The sequence below is a fragment of the Acipenser ruthenus genome, chromosome 4, assembly GCF_902713425.1.
Source record: "Acipenser ruthenus chromosome 4, fAciRut3.2 maternal haplotype, whole genome shotgun sequence".
In the NCBI taxonomy this organism is placed as follows: domain Eukaryota; kingdom Metazoa; phylum Chordata; class Actinopteri; order Acipenseriformes; family Acipenseridae; genus Acipenser; species Acipenser ruthenus.
The window spans coordinates 101,471,498-101,497,242 of record NC_081192.1 but is presented as its reverse complement, the minus strand read 5'-3'; the positions used below and the strand labels follow the sequence as shown (position 1 = coordinate 101,497,242).

The 25,745-nt window shown below is 36.1% G+C and overlaps 1 protein-coding gene across 5 annotated transcripts; it reads right to left on the bottom strand.

The window, feature by feature from the left end:
• Nucleotides 1-987: 987 nt before the first annotated feature.
• LOC117400321 (cAMP-responsive element modulator-like) lies at nucleotides 988-24,171 on the bottom strand. Of its 5 annotated transcripts, none has more exons than XM_034000109.3 (8): nucleotides 23,993-24,171; nucleotides 18,158-18,278; nucleotides 15,035-15,169; nucleotides 13,384-13,481; nucleotides 9,966-10,108; nucleotides 7,690-7,878; nucleotides 3,514-3,670; nucleotides 988-2,054 (listed from the first exon to the last, which is right to left on the bottom strand). In XM_034000109.3, exons 2-8 carry the CDS (start codon nucleotides 18,272-18,274, stop codon nucleotides 1,910-1,912), a joined length of 984 nt encoding a protein of 327 aa, XP_033856000.1. In that variant the 5' UTR covers nucleotides 18,275-18,278; nucleotides 23,993-24,171; the 3' UTR covers nucleotides 988-1,909. The 5 variants fall into 5 exon arrangements, with proteins under 5 accessions (XP_033856000.1, XP_033856002.1, XP_033855999.1 ...); XM_034000108.3 differs by having other exon boundaries at nucleotides 1,912-2,625; nucleotides 23,993-24,165; XM_034000111.3 differs by lacking the exons at nucleotides 7,690-7,878; nucleotides 9,966-10,108; nucleotides 13,384-13,481; ... (1 more) ...; nucleotides 18,158-18,278; nucleotides 23,993-24,171 and adding an exon at nucleotides 6,622-7,541.
• Between the last annotated feature and the right edge of the window lie 1,574 nt (nucleotides 24,172-25,745).

The following is a 25,745-nucleotide window of genomic DNA, read 5'->3' as shown; positions in this document are numbered from 1 at the left end:
AGTAATTTGGCAGGAAGTTCCTGATGCCATGTCATAACAGGCACCTGCACACATAGATATCATAGGAATCAAATGTAAACAACTACATAAGATTTTCTATTTTCAGATTTCTTAGGTTTACATATCATACACCCTGTACCCAGATAGTGTCCTGGACAGCTTCTTAATTTTAACAAAACTTGTATATTATGGACGAGCATGAGTTTATCCAGACATTTTTTAATTGGGGTTGTGCATAGAACGTCAGAGTTTAAGAAATTCAGTTTAATGCCTGCTATTTTAAAACTATAACATTCTTGGCTTAATTAACACTTTGTCACTCACAAGTGTAAGCTATTGTTATTATTATTTGTAGAACATGGATTATTCCACATTGTACATGAACAGGCTCTTCCTGGATCTCCAAGTTGAATATGGATCTGTAGAACCAGCTGATTAGAACAGTGACATTTGTTGCCAACCCCCAACATGTAATCAGTGAAGTAGACAGTGACCTCCGAATTTCAATACATAACAGTGCCAATGAGATCAGCCAAAAGTAATACCAGATGCAAACTGTTATGCAATATGTTGTTCCATAAGGTAGAGTGGAATACGTTCCCAAATAAAATCTTAAAGAAATAAAAAAAAAAAAAATGGTACCAAGCCCATGTTTACATTGGCTTTATATAGGCTGCACGACCTTTTGCCTTCTTTTGAGGTGGTGTAAAAAGAACCAAAATCAAGTTTCGAAAACTGTGTGTCCTATTTCCTTCTTGTAAAATAATGTGATCAGAATATGTCAACAGAATGAGCAATGTAAACAGCAAATAACCTTTTTCATTTAGAAAAGATGTTAAACCCTACTTTTGTTAACATAAACCCACTTAATCAGTTTGAAATAAAATGGTTTAAAGTACTGGAGTCTGTGGATTTCTTTTTACCTGAACGTAGACGCATTTACAAGAAAGGACAACCGCATTCAAATAATGTAAAAAAAAGCATTCCTCATGATTATAAACAAACCTTTAATGATGTCGATGTAAGGAATTACTCTTCTTCAGGTAAGCAGACTAATGTTTCAATTAGTTTGCACCTGTAATTATGCGTAATTAATTCATCCAGACACCTACTGTAAACAATGTGGCTCTATTGAAACATGTTTTAAATGACAAATGTGGAAACACAAAGTGAAATTAGGTTCAATTCCCTTACAGTTAATGAAAATGATTAATAAAGTCTCTTAAATATAGTTAATAACACTTTAATACAAAAATCCTCTTGGAGGTACATTTAATTTGCTGGTTTAACAAAAGATAATATTTCTTTTAACCTTTTGCAGGTCAGTCCTCATGAGTATTTACACATTTGGAGTTTAAGATTGTCCTGAAATATGTAGGATCTGCCTTTAAGTAAAAATAAAAACCTACAGAGACCGATATAAGTGTGGTTGACCTGCATTAGGTATTATTAGGGTAACAAAAACACAAACAAACACTGGCTGTGTATTACAATTTAAACCTTATCTGAAAGGGTTAACCTGTTAACCTTGTTATACCTATTATTTGGTAATTGGTATGTAAAAAATCCAATGCATGTAAAACATGTATTGTTCAGGACACCTGGTGAGAAACATGTAAAATATTAAATGTCTGACAATGTAACATATTTAGCCAAGTTGTGTGTTTATGTGTAATGTATTATATACATATTAATTTGCTTTTTTTATTTATATATATATAAATAGAACAAATGCTTTTCACAGCAGTTAAAAGATAAACAAAAATACCCAATAAGAACTAAGGAATGTAATATAGTGGAGATGAGAAAACCAAAAAAGATAGCGCTTTTTTTTTTTTTTTTTTAAGCTGCTTTAACACACCCTATAAAAAGACTATGTTATCATTGCAGGTGTTCCATGTGAATGCATCTAATTTGTTTTTCCACCGTAAATGTCTTTCAGGCTTTCAAGTTCCTCAATTAACTTCTTGTTTTGGACTTCCAGCATTCCAACACGACTCTCCAAACACTTTACATATTCCTTCTTCCGACGGCGGCATTCTTTGGCAGCGTCCCTGCAAAGAGCAGAAGTGATAGGGGCAGAACACAATGTTTACATGCAAAAAGGCTGGGTCATACTCAAGTCATGTGACTACTGGGAGACGCAACCAGCTGGAGTTGAGAAATTAAACTCTAGCGATCTCCCTTGGATCGCTAGACAGTCACACGACGAGAGACTACAAATCACTCAGTGACAGTCCCATATTTGATTAACCAGCCTTAACTCTGCAGATGTGTCAAACATGACTGTTATAAACATAGACATGAACATTATTTGTTTCCAACATTCTGAACAGAATTCAATAAGTACTTGAAATGGTAAGCCAACATTGAGAGATGGGGTGCAAGATACTGAAAAGTGTCTTTGCCCCAAGTCAACAGTCTATTGAACCACTTCCTCTCGTGCCTATATCAGTCTTTTTGTACAAAGGCCAAAATGGTTATTCCGTTTTATGGCAGTAAAGGTCTTTTAGAGCTTTGAGTTCCTCAATGAGGGTCTTGTTTTGATTTTCAAGCACAGCCACACGATTTTCAAGACATTTGACGTATTCTTTCTTCTTCTTGCGGCACTCCCGAGCAGCCTCCCTGGAACCAACACAACAAATGTGACTAAAAGAATCCAGGAGGAAAAAAAGACCACTGAACCAGCCTAATCCACAGAAGTTACTTTTTACCACACACTTCTTTTGGTGTTTAATAACAAACTTGGCAACAGGCAACACAAATACCATGAACATCACAAGATAAAACAAAAATGAAGTGTTAAATAAATCACTAATTGTTCTCACTATTTTCAGAACTCAATGAATGTGTCCCATTTATCAAAGTTTCCCCATGTTCGGATATATTAACTGAATATTAGTTTCTGCTCAATAAACATTTAACATTAGGTTCAGATCCTTGGCAAGAAATAGGCAATATTTTTAAATCCCCAAATGCAGACAGGGGGCTGCATGCAAAAAACACAAGGTTCCAATACATAAAGAATCATCACAGCCACAAGAAACTTCCATAAAAAAACAGAAAGAAAACTACTTTGGTCATAGAAAGGAAACAAAGATTCTAAAAGAGAGGAAAACAGGGATATTCTGGAACAGGGAATGCATGGATTGGGTGCAAAAAGTAGATAGAAGGCATGATTCAATGCAGGCAAATGGGAAATGTTACAGTGGAATCTTGCAAATGTACAAGACACAGGTGCAGAATGAGGATTTCTTTTCTTTAGGGTCAACACTATTTCAGCTTTATTTTGTGCTGATTGTGTTGTCTTCCATACCACAACCTAGTTTGCTGCCGTTCTGTTCACCACAACTGTTGCTTTATAAGGAAGTTTAGGGGCCCATTCAGTTTATTTTTTTATTATTTAAAAAATAAACAAGATATTTGTTACTGGAAGAAAACATATTATACTTAATATTAGCTCAACAATTTCACTATTTTATTCATGTAACTTGCATGTTTGGGAGCCCATACCTGTTTTTCATGAGTCTGTGTTCCCTTTTCCGCGTTACCTCATCTGCAAGCTGCTGTGGGCTGTGTAATGATCCTGGCGAGGCTGCCATCACCACTCCCTGGGGCAAACTTGAAGTTGGTGTCCGGATCTGGTAGGTTGGCATATCCCCGGTTGCAGCTGAAAGAATATCAAAAATTGCATTGTCTTGTACAGATCATTTTAATATTGCACAGCACCAAACCAGTACCATTGTGATTATAATTCTAGCATTTCATGTTTGGTGTTGTTTTTTTGCATGTGTAATAATGCAATTTTTTTTGGTAAAACCTGGCACAAACAATTCTCTTGTAAGTAATATTTGCTTTCATTAAATTTAATTACCCATAACTGTGCTCTCCATTTCAGGATAAAAACAGCTTACTCATCATTTTATATAAAACATACTGGGTGATCCAAAGCAAGGTTTTTCTAGATTTTAAAAAATAAACTAAAATGTGTAATTCAGTCAGATCACTGAATTGATCATCAATACCTCACACTTACAGATATTCAAACAGCAATAAACACGTATCTAGAGCAGAATTAGTCACAAATGTGTTGCATTATTAATAATCCAGTAATGCTCCCTACAGTAGACATAAACAAAACAATTACAATAAATAAAATAGTATTCATCTTTTATCAAAAACACTGTAAGAAAAGAGAACATAAACTTTAGACCCACTATGGTAGCCTACCAGCTTTTTATATCTCCCAGTCTTTACAGAACATGGACTGGCCAATCAGTCTGGGCTTGTTTACCACATATTATTTGGAAAACCTAGAATTACCATAGAAAACACCACCAAAATCCTTCCCACTGCATACAGAAAAGGAAGCAAAAGAATCTAAAACTGAACTGTTTCTTTTCTTTGGTAAGCAATGGTCAAACTTTGCACTGATGCAAACAGGAAGATAACTAAAATCGGTTATCTACAGTGTCTTTCCATATTGGTATAAATTCACTAAAGACTGAAGTTACATAAGATCTGGCCTTTACTGTTGTAGTAGGTTCTGCTAGAAAAAAAAGATACTAAAACTGTAGTACAGATATGGAGTAGGGACAAAAAGCATACAATATCTGGATAAAATTAAAACAGGTATCAGAGCAGAATAAATAAAGGTTACTGTTCTATCAGTTCTATGGCCCGACTGATGAGGAATTCCCAAATCATTTGTGATAAATGATTACTGTTGAGTAAAATTATTAAAATATCATTCCTCAGAAGTGGCATAAAACAAACTTCCATACAGCAATTTCCACCGTGTTTTATTAAGTTTTCTGAATATGTATTTGTGGAAGGGTAGTGTTGCGATATTCTTGTATTAGGGCAGCAGTGTGGAGTAGTGGTTAGGGCTCTGGACTCTTGACCGGAGGGTCGTGGGTTCAATCCCTGGTAGGTGACACTGCTGTTGTACCCCTGAGCAAGGTACTTTACCTAGATTGCTCCAGTAAAAAATAATGTGATATCCTGTAACAATTGTAAGTCGCCCTGGATAAGGGCGTCTGCTAAGAAATAAATAATAATAATAATAATTATTGTGTACTATTAATAAAGAACTATTGGTTTATTCCTCCACATTTTCCAGCAAGACAATACGAGATTTAGAATCTTTTTCAGATTGCACTGTAACCTGGCAAGGTAACCAGACAACAGCCACATCATAGTACAATGAATTAATACAGTACGACTTCAATTAAACCACAGCAATAAAAACAATTATGCAATGAATGTTGAATCTAGTGCAGTAGAACGGTAATATAGTTTATTGATTTGCACAGTAATTTACAAGATATTTACATACCTGTCAGTGGTAAGTAACTTCAAGATGCTAGAACAGCTCCCTGAATTGTTCCCACAAAGAATGTTTTAACATAATTTAACAGTTACAGTATACTGTATGCATACTCGCAATCAACAATCAAGGGAAAAGCTTCATTGATGTTCTGGCCTCTTATTCCTCAGCAGTTAACAGAGAACAGAGTACACTACTAAAACAAAACTATCAGGCCTTATTTTAAAAACACTGCCCATCACAAAATAACTTTTGAAAGTCAAAAACATTCAAGAATAAAGCATCACTGAAACATATAAAAACAATAAATTTGTGTCTACCAACCAAAATATTTCGCAAGACAAATAAGGTTTGAGTGTATATGAACACTAACAGGCTTATATTTAAATAAATAGCTTAACAGCAAGCTTCCAGGTTTAAAAGCTTTACAAAGGTTACCTTAACTTAAAAAAAAAAAAAACACGTAAATACACAGAACATTCCTGCTACAGTTTACTGGAAATGTAAGGCCACTAAAAACAGCTGCAATTTATTAAGCATTGCGACAGCAACTTCTGAAGACTGCAAAGAGCTGCAAATGATTAATCTAGCAGAAGCGTCTGGCTCCTGCGAAAGGAACTGCCTGTAATCCCAGCATGACTAGACTGACGTCAACGTACACCTTATTTACTGTTTAACATTTAGATCTCACTGCTGAGATCTGATTCCAGGAAGCCTAGTGACGTCGGTCATGTGAAATGTGCTGAGCATTTAACCACTTCAGGCTGAGAGGAAGAGTAACCAAGCAGCCTAGGCAGCAGCTCTAACATTTACACTTTTTTTTTTTTTTTTTTTTTAGCAATAAACTCCAATTCTTAGTTCACAAACTATTAGATGAAAACATTACATTATTACAAAAAAACTTGGCAAAAGTTATTTAGAAAAGTGCTACCTGCTTTTCACTTTCTACTAGCGTTTTTTTTGGTTTTTTTTTTTTTATCATCAAAAGCTGTCATTTTCCAAATAAAATGTCAGTGCTGTGATCACACACACATATGATCATTTTAATATTTACTCTGTTCTGGAAAAACAGGAAGTACAGAGCTTAAATGAACAACGGCATGCTAATTCATAAAAAAAACACATCTACACATGGCTCAAGATTCTTAACTTAACTAAAAACTGTACTTAACACTTTCATTGCTTTACACAAAAGGCATGACAGCATCAACATAAGCTACACTGATATGTAAACAATGTAGAGAACACATTAACAAAATTAAAATCTTCAAAATAAAATGCCAATCACCTACCAAATTCTGTTTCATCCCCTGTTACAGCCATTTATCTGTTTTATTCCAAGAGGAACCTTCTCCTTCTGCTTTCTATATGAAATGCTCCCAATCAGCAAGTATGTGTAGGATTACAATTAAGGGCATTGACATCACAATGACATCACTGGCCTTACAAAGTCAGTAACATGGTTTGTGACTGGAGCCACTCCCCTCACAGAGAGATGATCCACTACTGTAGATGGCAATGATAGCTGTATTGCTTTTGTGTTAGCACTTTTAATGTACAAAGAAAAGATTATACTGTATTAGGTCAGTGCTGTACTTTCGATTTTGATGTCAACTCTAGGTGTTGCTCAAAGTCAACTTGTTTGTGTTCAAACCCTGCTACGGTATAAAAACAAATCTATAAAAAGCTGTGTGAAAGTTGGTTCACAATTCAAAAGGTTCAAATGAAGTACATTATATAGAATGCAATTACCACATGCTTCCCAGCTCCTACTGTCGCTCGCTTTAAATCAGCTCTCAAGACCCATTTGTTCTCTCTTGCTTTCCATGCTCTAAGCTGGATATCTGCTATTAGCTGCTGTGTTGTTGCTACTATTTCATGTATTATGCATTTGTCACTGTATTTCATGTATTATGCATTTTTCACTACTGCATTATGCATTGTCCAACATCCATAACAAATTAAAAATGTAACCCCCTCCTCCAGTCACTCAGCTGGGATGTTCTGGGTTAATTGTGGAGTAGTGGTTAGGGCTCTGGACTCTTGACCGGAGGGTCGTGGGTTCAATCCCCGGTGGGTACACTGCTGCTGTACCCTTGAGCAAGGTACTTTACCTAGATTGCTCCAGTAAAAAAACCCAACTGTATAAATGGGTAATTGTATGTAAAAATAATGTGATATCTTGTAACAATTGTAAGTCGCCCTGGATAAGGGCGTCAGCTAAGAAATAAATAATAATAATAATAATAATAATAATAATAATAATAATTGATACCACATATTGGTCTCCATTTTCCTCTTACCAGTTTTGTGACCTCACCCCATTCCCTTCCCAACAGTAAACTGTCAACTGTACATACCTTGTACAACCACCTGACTGCCGGGTACAAAGAACTGCTGGGTTCCATCACCTGACTGTGTGGCATACTGCACAATTGTAGCCCCAGGCTGTGGGGTTCCTGAATTTGTCATGGTAAATGTCTGTAGTCCCTGAACACCATCAGATCCTGGATTGGCAATCTGGATTGCCCCCCCTTGAGCAATTGCAACTGAAAAACACACAAATTGTCCAGTGGTAAATAAAACTGTCTACATCCAATGTTATCTTTAAAAAAATAAAATAAAAAAAAATAAATAAATAAATAAATAAATAAATAAATAAATCAATCATGCTGTATCAATATTAACATTACTCAAGGCATTACTCAGATAATTTGACAAATTTTAACAGTACTTAAAGATTTAGGACTTTCCTGAAAACTAAGGCTGCATTCACACTGGGTCCGTTTCAAACGGTCTCGGCCTGGTTCGTTTAGTTTGAAACAATGTATCAACGTGCTTGTTCACACTTCTCTGCGAGCAAAAGGACAGAGTTTGTTTTGGATGTGAGCTAAAGTGGGGTTTTTTTTTTTGGTCATTTTCCATTTTTTTCAAGACCGAGTTAGTTTGTGTTCACAATGCAGTTTGCAAGTGCACTCTGCTCGTTTATATGGTGTGTGAACCGGATGTTTGCAAGGAGTACTGATTGATGGCAGCTGTAATATAGCATGTTTTAGATTCTTACATATTGTTGTAGAAAAAAGCACTAGTGGAGCACTTCACTAATTTAATGAATACATTTATTGAATGCCTACAGTAGAAGAATGTAGTTTATGCAATTTTGCACGGTTTTCCTAATAAACAACGTAAATTTGAGAAAAGACTGAATATTTTATGGCTTGGATTTTGGTGTCAGACCAAATTTTGTATCAGAGCTTCAGTTTATCACACTATCCATGCAGTTTAGAATGACCAGATTTCCACATTGAAAAACAGGGACTTTTTTTTTCTTCAATTCACTGACACCATAGCAACTTTGAAGCCGTTAACAAAAAATAACAGTATATAAAAACACAATAGTTTAAAAATTAAACAAAGTTAATTTATTGCAGATCACAACAACTCATTTGTTTATTTATATAAGGCTGAAAACTGTGACAATCTCAATTTTCCACAGATGTCTGCTAAACCTAATGTAGTTCTGAGAGACATTTTTTGTGAAATGTTTACTTCCTAGTCAGGTTACCTCGTATAGTTTGTTTCCTATGTGCAAAAGGACCATGTCCAGCTGTTGTTCATATTGAGGTTTAGCAAGCGAACCAGACTCGGTGTGTTTGCCAAACAGATCAAGACCACCTCTTTAGATGGACTAGGTACGGTTCGTTTCCCAAGCGAACTTTGTTGTTCACACTTCACACCAAAAGTACCGAATCGTACCAAGTGCAGACCCAACTGTCTAAACTGACCCAGTGTGAGCACAGCCTAAAGCTAAAACACATAAGAAAGCAAACTATAATAGTCTATTGCCAAGACCCTTTGAAAATGAGATGTATATCTTAAGGGTTCAATCCTGGTTAAATAAATACATGTGAAATGATTGGATGGCAAATTAAATATTGATGAATTGAATATCAGAGTATACATTTAACACATTCATGTATTTATTACCTAAATGTTTCTCTCTGTTAACTATGCACATAAACATGGGGTCAAGTTTATGGCTTTAAAGAGTAAGTAGCGGGGGTCCGAAAAATATAATGTTACATGTCCCCATGTGTTGCTACAACTGTTTAAATAACGTACCTGTCATTTCTTTTCATTGTTAACATCATTGACAACTTTTTACACTTAAAACTTTAAAGTCTGTTTCAAAGCTCTTTTCAAAATGGCTGCTAGTGAACTGATAGCGTAAGGATTATTGCCCACATTATCAAACAGGTAACACACCAATAACAATCTATGATGTGGTACGGAACAGAAAAGACAGAGCTGATTTTTTTGTTTTTTAAATCGCAGTGATTTAGAGGATAGACCTCAAACCCCAGTGCACTAGAGTTGACATTTTGAAAAAAGTTTGAAACAGACTTTAAAAGCTTAAAAGTGTAAAGTTTTAAAATGTAAAACATTAGGATGATAACAATGAAAATAAATTACAGGTACGTTATTTAAACAGCTGAAGCAATACAGGTGGACATAGAACGCTATATTTTTTTGGAACCCCGCTACTTACTCGTTAAAGTCAGTAGGGAATCCTTTTACGCAACTGACACAAAGACCTATCTGTTCTAAGCTTTAGTAAGAAAATTATTCAGCTTACTGTATTGCCCAGTGCTGGTCTGATAGATGGACGTTGGTACTGCCATTGTTGCTATGTTTGAAGGTGTAACCTCTTCTTCTGACTTTTCCTCTTCAATCTTTGGAACACCCGGTGTATCTGAAGATAATTCGTTAAGAATTTTTCTGCAATTAAGGAACAATAATAAAAAAAAAAAACATTAATTCAGGAAATGGCCATTCACTGTTTCAGGAAAACTGGACAAGTAAATACACTGATAACCTTCAATAAAAGTGAGACAATGAGGCGTCTAGTTTCATTACTGTTGGATAACTGCACATAGAAATGTACATAGCAATATATATATATATATATATATATATATATATATATATATATATATATATATACACACACACACACACATATATATACACATATACATACATACATACATATATTTGCTTGCGATTGTAAGCCGCCCTGGATAAGGGCGTCTGCTAAGAAATAAATGATAATAATAATAATAATAATAATACTACTACATACATACATACATACATACAATATATATATAAAATATTTTTTATACACACACACACACACACATATATATGTAGATACACATATAATTTTGACTGTGATTCTGCCTTTCTGAAAATGCCTAGCCTAAGTATTTTCTTTTTTTTTTTTTAAATGAGGAAAGTACAGATAAAAATACGCTGGGTCCTGAACAGTATTTACGCAAAATGAGCATGACTGTACAGTACAGTGTTTCAAATGGTTTTGTACATTTGGCATTTCCGTGTTTTTGTTTTATGATGGCTAATCAAGATATATTTTTTTAATTCTATAGATTCCATATTATTTACACTACAATATCAAAGTGCATAGCTATTTGTTTTACGTTAGAAATAAAAAAAATATATATTTGGAAGTTCTTCTGGCTTTTCTGGTTATATGGGTGAGTGTTTTCAATTTCTGAAAGCCTAATGTAATATAAATAATCGTTTTAGGCCTATTTGAAATGTTTCACCATTATTTATAGCTGCTCTGGCGCACAGTCTCTCAGCCTAAATGTACATGTAGGTTTTAAATACTCGTTCACCTTCTATCGCTGACTGACACGGTTTTTATTACTTATTTACTTACTCTGTACAGTACAATATGATGCTTTGTTACGCTTGTGAAAAGCTTGAAATGTTAGCTAAGATCAGCCATTCTGTGTGCATTCTGTGAGCTGTAGTTCAAACTGGAGAGCGTTCCTAAGTGATTGTATTATTACAGGTCCAGTCACAACTACATAAAAACGATTACCAAAATCGTACAACTGCGCATGTGTGGCATTCGTTTTTAAAAGTACTTTTTTTTATATTAAAATACACATTTTTAAACCTCCCCACCCACAAAAGGCACTAAAGACTACTTAGATGCAGTAACTTGCCAAATGGGAGTAGTAACTGTCCTGTAGTTTTTTTTTTGTTTTGTTTTTTTTGTGCTGTAGCTGAAAAACTACTGGACAGAATAACACAAAACTTGTAAAAAAGAAATTCAGCCTACCAAATCAGACCTGAAATCCAAAACTTTTGGAGCTGCACAAAATAGGGGCTTATAATGGAAAGAACATTGCAACCTTAACTATGGCAGCCATAATTTGTATACAGTACTGTGCAAAAGTTTTAGGCAGGTGTGAAAAAATGCTGTAAAGTAAGAATGCTTTCAAAAATAGACATGTTAATAGTTTATATTTATCAATTAACAAAATGCAAAGTGAGTGAACAGAAGAAAAATCTACATCAAATCAATATTTGGTGTGACCACCCTTTGCCTTCAAAACAGCATCAATTCTTCTAGGTACACTTGCACACAGTTTTTGAAGGAACTCGGCAGGTAGGTTGGCCCAAACATCTTGGAGAACTAACCACAGTTCTTCTGTGGATTTAGGCAGCTTCAGTTGCTTCTCTCTCTTCATGTAATCCCAGACAGACTCGAGGATGTTGAGATCAGGGCTCTGTGGGGGCCATACCATCACTTCCAGGACTCCTTGTTCTTCTTTACGCTGAAGATAGTTCTTAATGACTTTCGCTGTATGTTTGGGGTCGTTGTCATGCTGCAGAATAAATTTGGGGCCAATCAGATGCCTCCCTGATGGTATTGCATGATGGATAAGTATCTGCCTGTACTTCTCAGCATTGAAGAGACCATTAATTCTGACCAAATCCCCAACTCCATTTGCAGAAATGCAGCCCCAAACTTGCAAGGAACCTCCACCATGCTTCACTGTTGCCTGCAGACACTCATTCGTGTACCGCTCTCCAGCCCTTCGGCAAACAAACTGCCTTCTGCTACAGCCAAATATTTCAAATTTTGACTCATCAGTCCAGAGCACCTGCTGCCATTTTTCTGCACCCCAGTTCCTGTGTTTTCGTGCATAGTTGAGTCGCTTGGCCTTGTTTCCACGTCGGACGTATGGCTTTTTGGCCGCAAGTCTTCCATGAAGGCCACTTCTGACCAGACTTCTCCGGACAGTAGATGGGTGTACCAGGGTCCCACTGTTTTCTGCCAATTCTGAGCTGATGGCACTGCTGGACATCTTCCGATTGCGAAGGGAACTAAGCATGATGTGTCTTTCATCTGCTGCAGTAAGTTTCCTTGGCCGGCCACTGCGTCTACGGTCCTCAACGTTGCCCGTTTCTTTGTGCTTCTTCAAAAGAGCTTGGACAGCACATCTGGAAACCCCTGTCTGCCTTGAAATTTCTGCCTGGGAGAGAACTTGCTGATGCAGTATAACTACCTTGTGTCTTGTTGCTGTGCTCAGTCTTGCCATGGTGTATGACTTTTGACAGTAAACTGTCTTCAGTATATATACACACACACACACACACACATATATACACACACATACTGTAATATATTGCACCCACTCGGGTTCGTTGCCCCTTTAAAAATTGACCCAGACACAGAAATTGGGGGTTCAGTGCTTCCGCGCACTTTTAATAATACAAACAAAAACACAAAAACAAAAACAAACACCTAGCTCCTTCGGAGCGCTTACTACACGGTATGCTGGTCCCTGACTAGCTTGCAGGACGGCTAAGCCGTTTGCCTGCCATACACAAAACAAACCACACAGTTTTAACAAAACCCTTTTCCCTTGACTGCTTGGACACAGAACACACTATCTGTCTCCTTCTATACAGCAGCCCTGAGCAGACTGACTGCACCTCTTATATACCCTGCACCTGGTCCTAATTTAACAATAATTACCAGGTGCAGGGGATAATTAACAATTAACATAAATGTGCATTCGCACATGTTTTCTTCCATGCAGGGAGGATTAACCCTCTCCCTGCTGTGTTACAATACATATATATATATATATATATATATATATACACATACATACATACACACACACACACACAAACACACATACATATACACACAAATATACACTCACCTATAAGATGGTCGCCTTGAGAGAATTTCTCTTCTTTTCTTTGAGTCTGTAACACTCTCTGCTGATTCCGACTCATCTGTCTCTGCTATTGCAGCTATCTATAATAATAATAATAATAATAATAATAATAATAACAAAATTAAATCCTGAATATCTGTAGGTAAATTTGTATTCCGTCAGCAGTTTATTGAAATAAAATGTAAAACGAGTGCAACAGAAGAAAATTGATATTTTTCAGGTCTTGGTTTGCCGAATTTCCTGCTTAAGTCAAAGTGCAAGTCAACAATTATAAATATCTACAGTATAGTATTATGTTTAACATTAAAAAGACTTATCAGCCTCTTTCACACACAAATGCTGCTACGGAGCCATCTCAGAGATGTTAAAAAAATTATTTAAAATATCCATTCACACAGCACGAAATTGCACAATTTTTTATTTTTTTTATTTATTCTATTTATATGAAAGGGACATTGTACAATTTTTAACATACATGAACACGTCATATGATGCATTGTACCCAAATTTAGCTAAAAGCTCATTTTCATTGGTAGTCCCTGTGCAAGTAAATATCGTCATAACCCTTTTACACAGCCAAAGGGATCATGGGAGTACAACTTTCAAACCTGTCAATCAACAGACTGTTTTCATGGCAACGGCGATTCACTCATAAATTACAGCATCACGCACTGTCCCTTCTATTTGTGAATTCACCTCCTCGTCAGCCCGTAAAGTTAGCAATTCCTTAACTTATTCCAGACTCCAATTACTACCTTGTTCTTGATCAGCCATTGTATTTGAAAAAAATTAAAGTGTGTAACACCAATGACAAAAATACTCAACATGTCCAGTATACATGCAGTCACGTGTGATGTTCACTTTCAATCCATGGCCACTATAGCACTTCAGTGGCAGCACAGCATTTCACACAGGAGTTAAGACAGCTGACTGCCGTCTCTGAACCACCTTGCAAGGTGGTTCAGAGACAGCATAAAATATGACGGCTCTGTGACGGTATTGGCAATTCACACAGACCAAAATGCCACATCAGTGCTGGTTTCAGCCGTCATAACTCGTCCCTGTGAAAGGGGTAATAGAGTGTCAGAGATTAACACTGCAAAATCCCAGTTCTGTGAAGGTTAAACGGATTAGCATTAATTTGAAACCACTAATTTGGACAGATCCAATCAAGTATTACTCTTGACTAGTACAAATGATTCAGATGGATGCGTTGTTCCTGGTACTGCGAAGATTAATTTAGTGTATTTGAGCTTTAAAAAAAAGATCCCTAATGGCCACACAAACTTCAGTTGTAAAGTATTCCTAATAAGTGAACAGAAACTTGGGAACACATGCAGAACAGAAAACACCAATAATGTTTTTATAGTGCAGTTAAGAGGTTAAACTTATCTTTCTGAAAATGATAGAATTCACACCGACATTTAGTTAACCAAAAAAATAAATAACAGCACTTAATTTTTGTATATCTGAATCAGAATTACAAATTTGAAATTTTATAGCGCTTAAAACTACTAACTTTTTATGTTCCTGCATATCCACATTCCTAAATAAGTGCATTGTAAATGGTATTTCCTGCCACAAAATTTGGGAAAAAACATGATTCCGTGTTATGAGGGAAAATTGTGCAAACCTGAACAGTCTGTATTTGTGGTGACTGAATGACTGATTGTTGTGTTGCCTGAATGACTCCTTGAACCTGTACTGTTTGTCCGCCTGGTAACTGAACCACGGTTACAGCTGGAGATCCTCCTGTTGCTCCAGAAACCTGAACAATTAAAAAAGAAAAATTACATTTTCAATTACTATAAAATCACACAGAGTAACACTATGTAACACAATGTTTGTTCCTGGGTAGTAAGTGTTATTTCCTAATTGCTTATGCCTCAAAAGTATAGAAAATGGCTATTATTCCCCACAAACTTTGCTTTTGTGACCAGGACAGTGATATTTTGAAATGTACCTATTTTCCAGAACATTCCAGATAGATTCAGTGCTGAGTAAACTTGGAACTTTCTAGAACTTTCTAGAACTTTCCAGTAATATAAATAGTAGTATAAATACAGGGGCCTTAAGCCCACCAGTTCAGTTTAGTTCCAGCTGCCTAAGTGGATACATATCTGCATTTTTCTGAGATGGCATCAAGGTCATAGGAGACTTCAAAATGGTGGCATTCCTGATGGGTCTCCAAGGCGGTTTTACCAAGTTGCCCTGCTATCTTTGCCTTTGGGACAGCAGGGACACCAAGGCGCACTACCATAGGCGGGACTGGCCACAGCAGACCGTGTTCTCTGTGGTGAGGAACAACGTCAAGTGGGAGCCACTGGTGGACCCCCGGAAGGTGCTGATGCCACCACTGCACATCAAATTGGGCCTTAAGAAACAATTTGTCAGAGCTCTAGATAAGGAGTCGGCAGCCTTCAAGTACCTTCAAGACTTCTTCCCTAAGCTGCCTGAGGCAAAGGTCAAAGCCGGTGTCTTCGTCGGACCACAGATAAAGAAGATCCTGGAGTGCAATGAATTCGCCAAGAAGCTCACTAGTAAGGAGAAAGTGGCTTGGAACAGCTTTGTCGCAGTGGTTCGGGGCTTCCTGTGCAATCACAAGGCTGAAAACTATGTGGAGCTGGTTGAGACTCTTGTGAAGAACTACGGCACAATGGGCTGTAGGATGTCCCTCAAAGTCCATATCCTTGATGCTCATCTTGATAAATTCAAGGAGAACATGAGAGCGTACTCGGAGGAGCAAGGCGAGCGCTTCCACCAGGATATACTGGACTTTGAACGCCGCTACGAAGGACAGTATAACGAGAACATGATGGGAGACTACATTTGGGGGCTGATTCGTGAAAGTGATTTACAGTATAATCGTAAATCTCGAAAAACTACTCACTTCTAAATCTTTTGTAGTCATTTTTGTATTACTTTATTATAAATACATGTTAATTTGGATTCATATGTTGTTTTTTTCGGACTTTATGTGAACGAAAAGACACAAATTCGCCCGTTTTCTCATTGGAAATAGGTACATTTCAAAATATCACTGTCCTGGTCACAAAAGCAAAGTTTGTGGGGAATAATAGCCATTTTCTATACTTTTGAGGCATAAGCAATTAGGAAATAACACTTACTACCCAGGAACAAAAAAAAAAAAAAAATTGTTACACGGTGTAATCAGCCATGCGAAGTAAATCTGTAAAGGCCAACTACTTTTAATAGATGTTCTAAATAAAACCACAGCTATTTGATCTCAGACACAGTTAGTTGTACAAACTAACAATTTTCATAGGAACCATGTAATTACCGTTAATTCAATCAATATTTTGTGTGTCAGTTTCTAAAGTGGTTTGTAGAGTGGCCAAGGAGAAAAGGTTGCATGTTCCTTCTTCCATCACCTTGGTACAGAATGTAGGTAGTGAATCTGGAAGAGGAGGAATCATATGAGAAGGGTTGCAGTACCAGCAAAGGCCAAATTACCCTCATCTTCCAGATTGAGAACCCAACACACAGACTTCGGTGTCCACCTGATGTCTGGATTAGTGTAATACTACATCATATAATTAAGAATAGCAGCTTAACTTTCAAAAAACATGCAAGCTAAACTTGGACTGTATGTTAAGTGGGCACCGAGAACGTAATATTGCATATATTTTATTTATATTAAAACGTCAATTATAATTTTAGATCTTAAATAAGAATAAAAGGTTTAAATAAATAAAATATGTTGTACCGGACTTCACCAACAAATTTCCATGAGAAATTGTTGGACAATTTTAGAAGGAAAGAGGAAGGATCTTTGGCTTAAATTCCGGTACTAATGTTGAGGCATCTTAAAAGTATTGATGGGTGTTGGCAGTCTAAAGACCCTGTGAAGTTCACTTCAAACTTTGGGTTGAAAGAGGAAGGTATGGATGGTAATCAAGCTGTTTCCTCCTCTCCACAAAACAGACCAGTATGGTCCCCTAGAAGGAAATGGATTGCTGCAGTGTTAACTTTCTCAGCTGATTGAATCTAATATAGATTGTTGTTGTTTTTTTTTTAATCAGACTTGAGTCACTGTCTGCTTGAATCAGTTGGAAAGCTAAGCAAAAGTTTGGAAAATGTATTTTGTTAAAAAAAAAAAAATCTAACAAAAGTAGTATATTCCAATTGCACTCAGTGAATATTTAAGCAATAATTTGTATTCAAATAAACTAAGGCCTGTCGAGAAATATTTTAGAATTTGGAATGTTTACTGCCATTTAAAACCAATTTTCGCTATTATAGACAATTACTTAACAGAATAATAACTTTAAAAAAGTGTTTTCTTTTTGGATGTTTTTTTTCATGTCAACAACTATATAAATCAAAAGCTGTGGTGTACCATGACCTTACATGTTTAATGTCTTTGGGGGGACTTATCTAGTTACTGTGGTAACAATAAGGTTAACTGACCAGCTAACAGAGGAAAGCAGTTAGTGTATATTGTGTAAAAGGAAGCAGGGCTAAAACAATACAAATAGCCAGAAGCTTGGTGTAAAAAAAATAAAACTACATTAAAATAAAAAAAATGAGATTCAGGGTTAGATACAACAAAACCCTTAGAAAAATCAACCAGAGTTCACACCAGTGGAAATGTAGGTGCACATACCTTGAGTTAAAATACATGGGGGCTTTTTTTTTAAAGCAGAGAAAGAAAAAAACATTTTAGGAAAATGCAAGGTGCAAAGGTGAATTATTTTCTAGTTTCCTTTTTCCTTTGCTCATTTTGCTTATTTACCTGTGTAACTGTTGAAACTGGAGAATGAGTAGACTGGTTCTGGATTGCTTCTCTGTCAGTTACACAATCGCTAGCACTTCCGTCCTGCTGAGAGTCAACCACAGTTTCCATGGTCATTGGACTAAAAGGAACACAAAAAGATATATTTCTGCTTATCTGCTCTACTTCTAAAACTATAAAGTTCAGTAAGGTAAGTATCCCAGCTGCTGTATGCCACAGAGGTTGATAGTGTTGTCACACACGTACAGAAAATGAGACAATAAATGGATTCATATTAAATATATATTTTTTAAAATTAGTCTTCAATTGGCATTAACTTCTCTATATTGCCACCATTTGCCTTGAGGTGAACTTCAACAGTTAATAGTGTCCTAGAACCTTGTTACCCATCATCTGCCGGCTTATATCTCTGATGTGTATCTTTTACTGTCCAAAAACATCCCACATGTATAAAATGGCCAAGTTAGCATAAAGCGTCCAGTCATATAAAGCTGCAACATCTACAAACAGGGGTCAAATTATACAAAAAGGATCAGCCCTGTAAAGATTCAATAGCGAAAGAATGGCTAAGGTAAACAATACACAACTGGGGCAAACTTGGTCCCCCACTTCTATTGCAGTATGAACTACTAGCAACATATATAAAGAAGCAGTGGCCATTATTACTATAAAAGTTAAACAGCATACACTTGGTGTAAACTTGCCCCCCCCCCCCTTTTTTTTATTCATGTTGCTTCTAAGTCATACTGCAATAATAATGGGGGGGGGGGGGGGGGGGGGCAAGCATTTATTTATTTTAATGTTTCCCACTCTATGAAAACAGATGATTTAAGTTGAACATGGTCTTATTTCTTTTCAAATAAATGATGATGTATACTATATTAACTGTAACGAACTTGCATAAAAGTGTAGAATTTAGGCAATATGATTGTGCACATAAACATAACCAGTGGTCACTGTTATAAATTGTCAGTCCTTATTGTAGGGCCATAAACTACTGTTTCACTATTAGAGCATTACAGACTTTTCAGTTTACAAACAAACAAGACATTTCCTAAGAGAAAACCCAATGTGACATTTCATTTTCATGCTTGCAATTTCCATGTTTTGATATCAAACGGATATTATAGTCTTGGATTATGTAATGTAAATTTAGGTAGTCTGTGAATCAAGCTATAAACGTCAATTTTTATGATGACTTAATACATGTATGTGTTATAATTATAAATAAAAGTATTTATCATTATGTAGCACACATTATGTTTCTTGTATAGATGTTCAGATGTTTCTACTGTATTAAAACTTAATTTCCTAATCCTTTGAGATTAACAGAAAAGTGGTCTTGTTCTTGGTAACATCTGTTAAATCTCCTGCTCCTAAACACTCTTAGCCTATTAAACGTATTTCACAGTTCTTGTTTTTTTGTGGAAGCAACGGATGACCAATGTGAAAAAAATAGTTAAGATTCACTAGTAGTAACTTCTATTATTTTTTCAGTAAAAGGAAGAGTTTATGTTAGGCTACATGAATGACTAAAAAATTGAGTTTTTGTGAACAAAAACAAAATCAATAGGGTCTTAAACAAATGGTATTATCAGATTGAATAGTTTGCAAACAAAGTAATAGGGATGCAGAATGTGAAAAGGATATCCATCATTGATCTGTCCAGGGGTTAAAACAATATGGCAGTTAAATGGAACACCACCTATAATGTAACTTTGAGAGAATCGGTTTCATTGATACAGCAAGAGGTTTAAGCAATGCAGCAGTGAAGGGTTTGTCTCAAAGTTAAAAACTCCCATGACCTCAATATGGCAGCCGTATAAAGCCATGGCAAAAATGTCATGGTCACCAACAGATTTAGCATGCAGGGTTCATATAACCATGCATATATGAAGTCTACATCATAAGGCTTTAACACTATGGCAGCGGTAGTTTTATAAAAATAACTGGCATGAAAGGGTTGTTTTTTTCTTGCACAACACCTATAATTAAACTTGACCACAGAATCACAGAATACAGCTGTGTACCGAGTATGAAGCGAGTATCACAAACAAAGTCAAATGACTAGGTTATAGGTCAAGGCTGCTGGAGAATGGTAGAATGGTGGTGTTGCACTTTTGGTTAAATCCTTGTGTTATTAATACTTAGCAACTAAATATCACAGGGGTACACTTAATGTTTTTAAGAGGTGACTTTTCACCCTTCCGCAATGTATTGTACATGCTACTACTTTAATGAACTGTAATTTGGCACTATTACCCACATAGTAAATCTGCCAAAACCACAATAAATCTTGGGTACATGCAGCGGTCCAGATAAGCTACGTACCTGCCGTTTTTACACATCAAAAAATCAGAAATACACTCAATTTAAATTGAATGCGTAAAAATATGCATAGCAATTTTGCTGCACAGCTTGTCTGCCTCCCCTAAAACTTCCACTAACAACTACATCTCCCAGAATATGTTTTCAGTTACTAGGAAACTGCACAGAAGAAAAAACAACCCAACAAATATTATCCAATCTCTGGCTAGCCCTGCCTTTGCAGCCAATCACAGTAAGAATAGGAAACAAATTGGTTTATAACGTATTAATGCATTATAGGAGGCTGTGTGGTCCAGTGGTTAAAGAAAAGGGCTTGTAACCAGGAGGTCCCTGGTTCAAATCCCAAATCCCACTCATTGTGTGACCCTGAGCAAGCCACTTCACCTCCTTGTGCTCCGTCTTTCGGGTGAGACGTAGTTGTAAGTGACTGCAGCTGATGCAGTTTACACACCCTAGTCTCTGTAAGTCGCCTTGGATAAAGACGTCTGCTAAATAAACTAATAATAATATGTATGGCTTCATATGAAAGTTTTAACACGTTCACTGAGAATTTATTGTTAAAATATAAATTCATATATATAAATTCATATTATAGATAGATAGAGATATAGAATAATAGATGGGCTTCGGTGAGTTACAGGAAAATAATTCCATCTCAGGTTTCTGTGACGTCATAAATCACGAGACCGAAGGTCGAGTAATTTATAGTGTCACAGAAACCCGAGATGGAATTGTTTTCCTGTAAATCACTGAAGAGGCCCATCTTATTTTTTATAATACATGGATACCCTTGTGATGCTAATATTAAAGACGACGAGGTTCAGCACTATTTATTTATTTATTTTTTTTAAACGTAGTGTTTCAGTGATGTGCAGGCGTTCTATGTCGTTATTATTATTATTATTTGTTTATTTAGCAGACGCCTTTATCCAAGGCGACTTACAGAGACTAGGGTGTGTGAACCATGCATCAGCTGCAGAGTCACTTACAATTACGTCTCACCCGAAAGACGGAGCACAAGGAGGTTAAGTGACTTGCTCAGGGTCACACAATGAGTCAGTGGCTGAGGTGGGATTCGAACCGGGGACCTCCTGGTTACAAGCCCTTTTCTTTAACCACTGGACCACACAGCCTCCTTGTTATCAGTTAGTGCTTCAGCTTTATTTGCCTTGTTTTAATTTCCCGTTTCTCTCCAGTTTCTGAGATGCGAATGTACCAGCTTTACATCATGTTTTTATTTATTTATTTTAAACATTCTCATTTTGTTGATCATTAATGAACACTTATGTACTGTGGGTGTTGTCTAGTGCTAGTGTAGTCTGTGGGCACATATAATGGAGAACAGTTTTCTGGGATCATAAAGATGGGCAGAAGGGAGACACAGAAGTGCTCTGAAAACAGGGAGTACTTTATACAGGTTTTTTTTAGTGCATGAAAGACACTGGGAATGATAACAGAACTATAACATGAGGCTTTCAAATATCCTGTGGACTCCATTTCCAGGTTAGTTCAGGCTGCTAGAACTGCTGGATGTGGCCCAACAGTCTACTGCATGGTTTACTTTTTTCAATAAAATAGATAGGAGGTTTCCATTTGTTGTAATAGGTTTATTTTGAATGTGTTACCTTTGCATACTATATTGCAGGGTTTGTTGGCAACACCTTGCTAAACTTCATTATGCTGAATGCATATGGTTTAGTAATCAATACAAAACACTTCTGTCTGGTTGTAAATTCCCCAAGTTTACAGATTTTATTTCTAATGAAATGGCACAAACTCTGTAGAATATCAAATCTTATATATACGATTTATCACCAAATTAACCAACAAAACAATTAAAGACAGATGGAAAAAAGTAGTGTTGTACATTTGTAAAAAAATAAATAAAAAAAACACGTACTCTGTGCAAGCCACAGTTGCCCACTTTGTCAATACATGGCGACTACTGGCATTAACTATGTGCATGTATTTAAACTTCCAAAAGACACTATTTTATAAATGTACGTACTTAACATATCTTGTAATCCTTTGTTGCTCTTGCTTTATTTCAGAAATACTGCTATAGTAACGATTCTCCTAGGCAGGGCGTTGTCTAGTTTTTGGACAGAAGGGAGGAGACAGGTTCTGCGCCATTTCTGGAACCTTCCTCTTACGACCGCTGCCGCCATTTTAAGTAAAACGTTAAAAATAAACATGTCATCGCATCCAAAAAGATTAAACCATACATAAAATTATCAACACACGTCTAAATATCGTTCGGAATTAATTAAAAAAAAAATGAAAGAAAAAAAGTAAATGGAAACACAACTATTCACTTTTGCCAAACCAAGCTTACCATCTTCCCGCTTTAAAAGGAAAGCAAGTTAAATTTAAAAATATCTAGAAATATGTTTTACTATAGCACCAACAAAATACTATACGCATTAAAATAACTGACCTCCACTCATTTACATTATTTTTTGTAGATGCTTTTTTAAATGTAGTCGCTACATGGACTGCTATCCGTCTAGTAAACATTCCAACCGTGATTATAAAAAAAAAATAAAAAATCTTTAAATTTGAAACACAGTAGCCAAATGCCAGCTCCACACATTACGTCACGTTTTTCATTTAAGCTCATCACCTTTTTTGTCAACAGTGAAAAACCATTAGGGCACTCAGAAAATACACAAATAGGGAGAATAAAATACAATAAATAAAATATATTTTTTAATCGGAAGAAAATGCTAGTATTTTTATTCTCTGCATTACCAATCTAATATATATATATATATATAAAATTCAATAAAGGTTAAATATGAAATACAAAGCAATTTAAACAGAATACATGTGTTTTTTTTTTAATGAACTATAGTAGTAAAACAGTTTACAAGGACCAACAATAATCTAATGTCGCTGAAAATGATGTAGTTACAAAACCCCTCTAGTCCCTGTCCGTGATGTATGAAGTAATGTCCTTACTAAAAAACGTAATAATAATAATAATAACAATAATAACAATAATTAGAAACTTAAAACCCCAAACCGTAAACTATTTCAGTTTTTATATATAAAAAACGTACTTTGTTTTGTATCCAATATGAAATATTAATGTAAGCTACGCCCTACATAATTATCTAGACAAAAATAGCAGCATATCCATCGCAAAAAAAACAGTTATTTCGGTTGGATTGTTGGGCGCTCGAAATCAAACATGTCGAAAGGATAAATGTAGCTAGTTGAGCTTAAAAAAACGTAATCAACTAAAGCCTGGTAACCGATCGTACTTTAACAGCAAACACAAAAAAAATCCAGTGAATGTAGTAACAAAAGTGTCACAAAAGCCTGATCAAACTGAGGAAAAAATGTCTTGCTCGTGTTATTGTTTGATGTTTTGATGATGTACTGAATGACACACGTAGATGTCCAACCACGAGTCACCAGCAAGGCACTTTGCCTGTCTTTTCTCTTTCTTTTTTTCCCTTGAAAAGCCTCCTCTTGTTGTTTGTAATGACTGTAATAACTTACCGATGTTTTTTACGTAGTTGGGCTCGTCACTGATTACGGTAGGAGTGGATGGCCTGAGCCGCTGCACACGTAGCCGCCACGTCAGCTCTGATGCTACTTAGCTGAGTAAAATGTCGGAGAGACCTTCGGCGTCTCTAACAAAAACGAAGGACCACGAAAAAAAAAATCAACCCACCCGGGGGCGGGGCAAAATCAGAGGTTTTAGGTAGGAGGGGCAAATTTAAAAAAAAAAACTCTGCAAAAGCACACGATAGCTGGATTAAAGTTTGTACGAAGGTGGGGCAAGAGAAGTAAAGCCAAAAAATATCAACATTAACCGAATCCTAAAATCGCTGCGCGCGTGCTGGGGAATTCGAATTGTGATTGGACAAAAACAACAACGGACTCTGCGCGCGCTACTCTGTGTGTACAGATTTCTAGAATTGATGAATGTAATACGATCGGATACTGGGAAGTATCCGTCTTTTTTTATCAGCAATTAAAAATATATATATAATCAAAATATCGTTTTGTGGGGGGAAAAAGTAGTTTTTTCCGTTTTGCTTCGTGACCTAGTATAATTGAGATTGACAACTATGTAAGTAATAGAAGGACCATACCGATTAAATGAGGAGCATAGGAGGTTTCAAGGCAACAGCCCTACATCTGAACAGTGGGCGACTCAGGACTAGAAGAATTCAGGAGAGAAGGCAGAGGAAGCGGGGCGGGGGGGCGGAGTTTTTTGTTTAAGGATAAGGGGAGGGAGACCTGTGGAAGATAAATTAAGAAGCTCCAAGAAAGGATTGTAGGAGTATTTTGTTATGCAGAATGTTTTTCATGAATTTTTATTTTTAATAAACACAGAATTACCAAGGTGACTCACAGTGTAATAATATGTAGTCACTGCAATAAAGAGATACCAATTATTATCGTAGCTTATTTTACTGTACACAGCACACAGACAGGGAGAATGTCACATACACACAATATCGTGATAGAAACACTAGCCTGGGTGTGGACTTGACAAAAACATATTTCTATATGATACATACATAGCTCTATTATTGTAATGTATACAATACAATCTAATATTAATGTAATTACAGTAACCCTTTAAAAACAAAACTTCTCTAGCATACCTTTCTTTTAAACTTGTGATCAAGGGGCATTCCACATTTTCAAGAATGGGCAAACCATAGCTCTGTTTCTAAGTCTACAGTCAAATAGATTTCAGGGGGCTTAGTAACATCAAATAAAATGTTTAGCAAGAATGCACACTTCAACAAATGTGTTTCTACAGTGCTTGACAAGTGTATAGATAATACAAGATAAAGAAGTAAAGGGAAAGGCTTGTTAAAAACTCCAGTATTATAATCATGTTGACATTAGTTATTTCATATGACACTAATGCAATAATACCATCAATACAGATGCCCGTGTCATCTCCAATGCAGTATTATCAGTACTCACGTGATACCTGTCATTTAAAAAAATCATTTTCATACTGGGACATTCCAACAATGCAGGTTTCCAAGACAACACAACGCATCACCAGTTTATTATTGTTCTAATAGGATTCGTAAATCATATATGTTTGTCCTTTTATGTAGGCCCCTTTTTCATCACAAACGGACATATTAATGAAATCTCTTGGAAGATAAACTTGTGTGTGTGTTTTTCTTTTTTTAGCTGCACAATAAAAGTTTTTTGTTGTTGTTGTTGCTGCTGTTTGTTTATTTTTGCATGATTCATGTCCTCCAGGTGGGTTTTCAAT

Excerpts from the sequence above, each read along its gene's own strand:
- LOC117400321 (XM_034000109.3), bottom strand. The coding sequence starts at position 18,274 with ATGACCATGGAAACTGTGGTTGACTCTCAGCAGGACGGAAGTGCTAGC. Across the intron at positions 15,170-18,157 it reads CAGTTTCAACAGTTACACAG|GTTTCTGGAGCAACAGGAGG; the intron begins GTAAATAAGCAA and ends TTAATTGTTCAG. Across the intron at positions 2,055-3,513 it reads CACAGACTCATGAAAAACAG|GGACGCTGCCAAAGAATGCC; the intron begins GTATGGGCTCCC and ends TGCTCTTTGCAG.